The sequence below is a fragment of the Otolemur garnettii genome, unplaced genomic scaffold (assembly GCF_000181295.1).
Source record: "Otolemur garnettii isolate 467f Iridium unplaced genomic scaffold, OtoGar3 scaffold00147, whole genome shotgun sequence".
NCBI classification, from domain to species: domain Eukaryota; kingdom Metazoa; phylum Chordata; class Mammalia; order Primates; family Galagidae; genus Otolemur; species Otolemur garnettii.
Genome location: NW_003852542.1, coordinates 1,393,346 through 1,401,765, shown reverse-complemented (window position 1 = coordinate 1,401,765; position 8,420 = coordinate 1,393,346). Strand labels below are relative to the sequence as shown.

At 50.7% G+C, this 8,420-nt stretch overlaps 1 protein-coding gene across 1 annotated transcript in view; it reads right to left on the bottom strand.

Annotated features, from left to right (window-relative positions):
• Positions 1–7,967, bottom strand: part of CD8B (CD8b molecule) — an 18,075-nt gene extending 10,108 nt beyond the window's left edge. Inside the window, exons 1-2 of the mRNA XM_003799231.1 lie at positions 7,925–7,967; positions 3,010–3,369 (exon numbers count right to left, since the gene is read on the bottom strand). Of these exons, the coding sequence (XP_003799279.1) occupies positions 3,010–3,369; positions 7,925–7,967 (403 nt within the window). The remainder of the gene's footprint in view (positions 1–3,009; positions 3,370–7,924) is intronic.
• Between the last annotated feature and the right edge of the window lie 453 nt (positions 7,968–8,420).

The following is an 8,420-nucleotide window of genomic DNA, read 5'->3' as shown; positions in this document are numbered from 1 at the left end:
CAGATCTGACCAGAGCCCAACACCCCCGATTAATGACTGTGCGGCTTGGGGCAAGTCATAGATCTTTTCTGTTCCTTGGTTTCCCCATATTCTGAAATAGAGATGATGCCTCCTCCTCTTGGGGTTACTGAGAGAATTACAGGGGACAGTGAGTCCAGCACAATGTGTAGTAGACCTGGCTCCACCTGGCTAAAGACCATAAGCCAAAGCCAGGAGCCTTGGCATGGCCAGCCCCTTAGCCCACCTTCCCCACTCCACCTTCATTGTTATGAAGTAGCAATGAAAATAATTTTATGGTTGGGGGTCACCACAACATGAGGAACTGTATTAAAGGGTCGTGGCATTAGGAAGGTTGAGAACCACTGAATTAGCCAGAGTGCACACGTGCTAAGCTCCAAGTGCTAAGCTCACGGCAGTGCCAAGCCCTTTAGCAGAAGTTTACTGGACCCAACAGCTTTGGGGGCAGACAGTCTCATCCCCTTTTACCTATGAGGAAGCCTGGACTCAGAGGGCTGACATAATTTACCCAAAGTTAGACAGGATTAAATGGCAGGGCAGGATCTACCAAAAGACTGACTCTAGAACCCGGCCTTCTCATGCCGCTGTACTCTGCAGGTGCAGACGCTTTCTGCCACGAAGTTAAACCCTTTAGGCCAGCCCAAGGCTAGGGAGTCAGAGTAGGAAGGGCAGCTACTGTCAGAGGAAAACTGACATCAGCAATGGGGCTCTGAGACGGGGTGCCAAGGGCCTGGCCCTCTGCGGGACTTTTTCTGTTTTAATCCTCACAGCCCTGTAAGTAATTCTATTTGTCTGATTTTATAATCGAGGAGGCAGGGAGGTCTCTTAGCTGGTCAGTGGTGAGCCTGGAAGGGGCCCTCAGTGTCATAGCTGGGCACAGTGGCCTCAGTTGGTGTGGCACCTGGTGGAGGGGATGTTTCATTTTAATTTCTTGAGTCAGTTCCACCTCCATTCCTCCTGACCCTCCATTTCAACCTCTCCCTCTCTGTCCTCCTGAAAGGGGGCAGATTTCTTGAGCCTTGAGAAGCCAAAGGGCCTGAAAAAGACCCTGGGCTTCCGTCTCTGTAATTCAGACCTTCTAGGGGGAGAGGTGGGCTCTGGCCCTGGGGAGACAGTCTAGCTGCAAAGCTGTAGCCATGGGGAGCACTGCCACTCCTGGGTGCTAGGGGATGTGGGGGTTTGGAACACAGAAGTCAAGAGTGACAGCGGTTGGGACGGAGGTGGTAGGGAGCTTCTGAAACCAGTTGTGTTTATTTCACCCTCCACTTTCTCAGACCCTGAAATCCTATTTGTGGAAAGGTGTGGAGCTTATAGAGACAAAACAATGAGCCAAATCAAAACCCCCAAACCCCCAAAGCTCATTTTTCAACACAGGAATCAGTGAACCTTCACCTTGAGGGTGCCCTGAATCTCACGCCCTGCTCCCACAATTCCCTGATTTAAAGCTCGAGGCTGGCAAGAGGTGGTAGGGCCTCACTCTGGTTTGTGCCTTCCTAATTATGCCACTGTCCCCAGCTGTCCCTGCACCTCCCCACAATGAGTGGTCTAAGCTAATTTCCAGGCTTCCCTTGTGGCTCCCAGTGCCCCCAGGTGAGGAGGAAGCAGGGCCATGGGAGGCTTGCAGGAGGTCAGCCACCTTGGGACAGACAAGCATCCACAGGATTCTCACCACGTTCCCTCCCCAGACTTCATAGCTTCATCCACGCTGTCCCATACAGGTGCCACTTGCATGATGGGGTACTGAGCAAGTGAAACGTGGCCAGTGTAAACCAAGATGTGCTGTGCTTATAAAATGCATGTTGAACACTTAGTATTTAAAAGGAATGGAAAATATTTCAGTAATAATTTTTATGTTGATTACATGTTGAAACAGTAATATATAGGATTAAATAAAATATGTTATTTAAATTAATTTTACTTCTTTTTACTTTTTAAAAAAAATATGATGGCTTGGCACTCATAGCACAGTAGTTACGGCACCAGCCATATGCACCGAGGGTGGTAGGTTGGAACCCGGCCTGGGCCAGCTAAACAATGACAACTGCAACCAAAAAATAGCTGGACATTGTGGTGGGCACCTGTAGTTCCAGCTATTTGGGAAGCTTAGGCAAGAGAATCAGTTAAGCCCAAGAGTTTGAGGTTGCTTTGAGCTGGGATACCATGGCACGCTACCGAGGGTGACATAGTGAGACTCTGTCTCAAAATAAAAAATTTTAAAAAAAGTATATATATATATGTATGTATAGTTGTTCAAAAATTTAGAGTTACATCTGTGGCTTGAAATAGATGGGCTTGCTAGGCTTAATTCATGGAACTGCAGCTTCTCAGGGCTGAAGGGAGTCATCAAGCCCATCAGTGGCCCCATGAAACAGAAAAGGAAACTGAGCCCCAGGGAGGGGAATGACTGGCCCAAAGACACATGGCAAGTTTACAGCAGAGAAGGGCACTGGATCCAGTCTCATCCCCTGTAACACAGGGTGTGGGTTTGAACCGTAGGCCCCCATAAAGAATGTCATGACACCTGCCCCTCCACTGTCCCTAGAAATGCTGTCACTGAGTGTGTCAGGACATGAGAGCCTTCTTTCCCTGTGTGCACACTCTGTGGAGATTTCTGACACCTCCATCAGGGTGGAGATGCAGCCTCACAGCCTCAGGTGACCCTGATGTGGCCTGAAGGACAGCACTGCCTTGAGGTACCTGTCTCATCTCTTTCTATCTCACTTGATTCCTATCTGAAATGGGAATCATAATACACCTACCTTCCAGGGTGGTTGAGAGCATTAAGTGAGATAGCTATGTTTAAAAACAAAAACTTATTGGTACTTGGCCTGGGTAGGTCTTCCCATCAATTTCTGTTCCCATTACAGCAATGCCATTGGTCATGGCTGCAGAGTGGGGCTTGTTGAGAGAGGGGCAGCTCCAGTGCCTGGCACGTGCCTGCTATACTCTCGGTGTTCAAAGCACATTGACAGCACTGAGCCTGATTCTTACCCACATTCAGCTGAGTTCCCTTCCCGAAGATCAGCTGCGGGCCCTCGATCATCATGCAGAAGTAGACACCACTGTCCGCAGGCTTCACACTTGTAAGATTGAGAACGAACCGGTTCCCATCCCGAAACACAATTAGTTTTTCCTGTTTCACGTCCTCACCACGCACAGTCTTTTTTATGGAATCCCAGAAGGCCAGGGACTCATGGTGACTGTCACTGCTCGGGGCCTGGCGCTGTCTCAGCCAGTAGATGTGCATATTATTGGGCGAGAATTTAGGCTCACAGGACAGCAACACCATTTGGTTGGTCTGCACTGTTATGGTCCCAGGGGTCTGCTGGAGGACTAAGCTGCCGTGGAGAGCTAGGAGAAGCCAGGAGAGAGATATCAACACATTTTCCTGGCCAAGTTCAGGGACTGTGTTAAAGGCAGTCAGTGGCTCCTGGACTCAGACAGAGCTCACATACCCACCTCCCAGGAGATCCTCAAGGCAGGTGTTTGCTAAGCCCAGCTTTACAAAATGTCTAGTGGGGGAGAGCTGTCATTTGTTGACTGCATACTTGTATGCCTGGGCCTTTGCAGAATAAATTATTTCCACCAAGCCTCAGACTGGCACTGAGACTTTCTTTTTTTTTTTGGAGACAGTCTCACCTTGTCACCCTTGGTAGAGTGCCGTGGCTGCACAGCTCACAGCAACCTCAAACTCTTGGGTTTAAGCGATTCTGTTGCTTCAGCCTCCCAAGTAGCTGGGACTATAGGCACCTGCCACAATGCCCAGCTATATTTTGTTGCAATTGTCATTGTTGTTTAGCAGGCCCAGGCTAGGCTTTGAACCCGCCAGCCTCGGTGTATGTGGCTGGTGCCCTATTCACTGAGCTACGGGCACCGAGCAGAGACTTTCTGGTTTTTAATTTTATATTTTTTAGAGATAGGTTCTCTGTTGCCCTGGAGTGCAGTGGCCTGATTATAGCTCAAGTGATCCTTCTGGCTAAGCCTCCTGAATAGCTAGGATTACATGCAAGCACCACAATGTCCAGCTAACATTAAAAAAAAAATTTTTTTTTAGAGATAGGTTGTTGCTATGTTGCACAGGCTGCAGTACAGTGACTATCACACGTATGATCATAATGCACTATAGCCTTGAGCTCCTGGGTTCAAGCAATTCTCCAGCCTCAGCTTCCTCAGCATGGGACTATAGTTGCATGCTACCACACTGGCTGGGTTTGAGATTTTTATCCCCATTACACAGATGAGGAAACTGAGACATGAAGTTACTTGCTCAGAGTCCTTCTTACAAGTAGTAAGTTGCATGGGATTTAAATTCAAGAATTCAAAGTCTGAAGCTGAAGCCTTTCAAGCCTTCCACCTTGCCCAGCTGCTATTCCATGTATAGATCTTCACTTGGCTCCAAACTGCTGAAGCAGGCCCAGGGCAAGCTGGGATAGGAGCTTAAAATCATAGGCAAAGCTCATGACTGTTCTGGTTAGCCTAGAAAAGGGCCAGCCACCATTGGTACAGCGCCCATTCCCCAGTGGAAGGACAGTTGCAGTGCCAGCCACATGCACCAAGGGTGGCGGGTTCAAACCCGGCCCTAGCCAGCTAAACAACAATGACAACTGCAACTAGAAAATAGCTGGGCATCGTGGTGGGCACCTGTGGTCCCAGTTACTTGGGAGGCTGAGGCAAGAGAATCTCTTGAGCCTAAGAGTTGAGGTTGCTGTGAGCTGTGATGCCATGGCACTCTGCCGAGGGTGACATACTGAGACTCTGTCTTAAAAAAAAAGAAAAAGAAAGAAAGGGGCCAACCACCATTCCTGGACAGCGATGACAAAAAGCAAAAAAAGCTCAACCCCTGGTAGGGACAAGGCTAGCCCATTGCTCCCCAGCTCAGAAAATGATCAGTCATTGGATCCCCATTCCCCAGTGGAAGGACAGTCACCCCAGAAACAGGGCTGGGAGTTTATTTTATTCTCAGAGGAGAAGCACCTGGCAAGCGGGGGCTTATTCATGAAGAACTGAAGCAGGACCCCCCAGACCTGGCTGTGAATCCAGCCTCTGCCCCAAGACAGCTATGAGCTCTCAGACTAGTCGGTGAGCCTCCATCTCCTTGTGAAAGGAGGCAGCTTGGTGCTGGCTTCCTGCCCGCCTCTGAGGGTTAGAAAGAAATGGAATGATGTCCAGGAGAGCAAACTGTAAGCTCTAAAGCATTGTACACAGGTAACCACTGTCTCACATCTCAGGGGTTGTTACTGGCAGCAAATAAAATTCCAAGAGGAATCAGAAAGGGTTCATTCACAGCCAAGGCCACATGGGCCCCCTTCAAACCCAGACTGGGTCCTGCAACCCAGTCTGACCTGCTGAGCCTTTCTTTCATTTTGGCTGTGGGGCCAGAGACGTTGCAGACCAGGGCAGAGACCCAGGAGTGGCTGGGTGCAGAGAGGACATAGACATGGGTGGGCGAAGGAGCCAGAGGGAGCGTGCCTGTGCCCAAGAGGAGCCGGCTCACTAGGTGGCCCATGTTCACATTCTTGCCCGTATTTGTGGTTCAGGCTCCATGGTCACCAGGGGCCTCCTCTATCTGTGATGAAGCAAACTTCAACCTCTTGATTCTATTCCCGGACCATTCTGAGCTTAGCCTGCATTGAGAATGAAGACCACCTGGGCCTTCCCCTCCACCCCTAAACACCCCACTGCCTTTTCAGGAAGATGTTTCATTGTTTTGGGTCACTGATCTCTTGGGGGAGTTAATAAGAATTGATATAACATCAATATTTGTTGAGCTGTACAGGGCAGGGCACATATGATTTCTCATTTAATTCCCACCAAAGTTCGGGGAGAGATACTGTTTTATACCCACTTTATACATCAGCAAACAGAGGCTCAGGAAGGTTAAAGACATATTCAGGGTCACACAACCTTTATGTCAGTGTTTTCCAACCATTTTTATCTCATGGTACACTTGAACCTATAGTTCAGGGGTCCTCAGACTTTTTAAACAGGGAGCCAGTTTACTGTCCCTCAGACCACTGGAGGGCTGGACTGAGGGCCCTGGGACGAGTCAGCTGCTAAGCAGGACAGGCAGCAGCGGCAAAAACACCTGGCAGGCCAGATAAATGTCCTAGGCGGGCTGCATGTGGCCCGTGGGCCGTAGTTTGAGGACGCCTGCTATAGTTAAACTTCTGTGGCACACTTAAATTATGTTGACCAAAAAAAAAAAAAAAAAAGTTTGAAAAAAGAATATGCTTACTGTGCTTCGAACTTCTTTCAAAAATAATTTAATTAATGTTCTTTAAAAATTTTCATGGCAGCCTAGTTGAAAATCACTGCCTTATGTAGTAGATCCAGTTTCAAACCCAAGGGAGCCGGACCCTGAGGTTTGAGCCACTGAAATGAGCACACCAGCACCTTTCTCCTGGGGGGGGGGGGTGTGTGTGCTCATGAGCACGCAGGGAGGCTGCAAATACACAGATGCCCCGGGCTCTTCCAAGAAAGCCCAGAAGTCGTTTCTGAAAGCTGCAGTCCCCAACCCCCAGCCTGCCGACCAGTCCTTCCCTGGCCCTGGCCGGTTAGGAACTGGGCTGCACAGCAGGAGGTAAACAACAGTGAAGCTACATCGGTCCTTGTCTTCCATCACCCTTAGATGGGACCATCTAGTTGAAGAAACACAAGCTGATCCTGCATTCCGGGGAGCTGTATAATTATTTCATTATATATTACAATGTAATAATAATAGAAATAAAGTGCACAGTACATGGAACGCACTTGAGTCATCCCAAACTTGACCCCTCACCTCCCTGCCTAGTCTGTGGAAAACTTGTCTTCCATTAAACTGGTCCTTGGTGCCAAAAAGCATGAAGACAGCTGCTTGAAAAGGAAAGGGCTGGGCTGTGCGCCATTTCCCGCTGGGGGCCAGGCATACCCTGCGCTCTCCCTTGGGTGCACCTGCTTGTCAGCCTCTGGGGACTGATCATCTGGCTGTGGCCAAGTCCCTGCTATGTGCCAGACACAGGGCCCGGCCTCACTATGCTTACAGTCTCATTTGATCCTCTCAGTAGCCTAGAAATTCGGTTCTCACCTGATGTTTCTAGAATGACTGGCAATAACTTTAGCACCTTTGAACGGCCTGGACCTGTTTCTTCTTATGATGTGGTTGAGCTCAGGCCAGAGCCGGGGGTCTTGGCAGGCCCTGTCACCCCCTGGTGGGCTGACCAGCTTTGGGTTTGGAGGGTATGACAGAAAATCAACCACCAGATTGTGGGCAGTATGGGAGCTTCTTCCAAAAGGCAGTCTGGCGGGGCTTAGTCAGAGGAACAACCTAGACCCCTGCCTACCTCCCAACCCCACCATTCTAACCTCCACGTTGCTACTTACAGAAGCCACCCTGCACATGACACCCAACACAGGGAACACAGGGGACACCCAGAGGGTAGCCAGCCATAGCTCCGAGAACTGGCAACAGCCTGGTGTATGGCAGATTGCACTACAAACACTCTCCGGAAGTAATAAAAATGTGTCTACAGGACCGTCAGCCTGGGCCAGGAGTGGGGCACCAAGGCCAGAGTAGGTCCAGTACCTTCCTGGGGGCACATGCTTGTGGGGGCTCCTGGACAAGGTCGCGATTCCTTTCTCCCTGGACTTCCTCTCTATCCTTTCACTGCCTCCCCTTCTCCTAAGTCCAGGCTTTTGGGAGGAGGTGGCCTCAGATTGAGGGAGGTAGCCCCAGTCCTGGGGTCCTCGGATCCCTGGGGTAAGAAGCTCCAGGAGGATGTTCTTTCCCGCCCTCAGAGACCGTGTCTGCCAAGTGACTCCCCAGTGCCCGGCAGCCAGGCTCTGGTCTCTGCATCCTGCTCGGATAGCCTTTGCTGACCTCAGGCGCAGACCCCGGTCCTACCCTGCGCCCTCGAGCCTCCCGCCTCACCTGCTAGCTGCGCGGCCAGGAGGATCCAGAGCCGGGGCTGCATCTCGGCGCCGCTCCGGGACAGCAGAGCCCTGTGGGGCTGGCGGAGACGGTCTGGGCAGGGGTGGGACGGGAGCAAGGCCGGGCGGGGCGCTCCCGGGTGAGCTGAGACGCCGCTGTAGGAGGGCGGTGCCCGCGCTGCAGGGGGCAGGAGTCAGGTGGATCGCAGAACCCCCGCCCCCAGCCTTTCAGCATTGTAAAGGACTGACGCTGCGGTTCCAGAGAGCCTTCTAGGATCCTCTGCTTTCCTGGACGGAGGCGACACCGCTGACTTGCTCTAGGCAGTTGCACGTGTGTGATACCCTGGGTGGCGCTCAGGACAGGGTGGTGTCCCTATGTGACAGTTGAGACAAGTGACGTTCAGAGCAGTCAGAATGCAGGGAACCTGCTGGTGCTGGACCCGAACTCGGGTCACTCCTTGTCTTTTTATTTATTTTACTTATTTATTTATTTATTT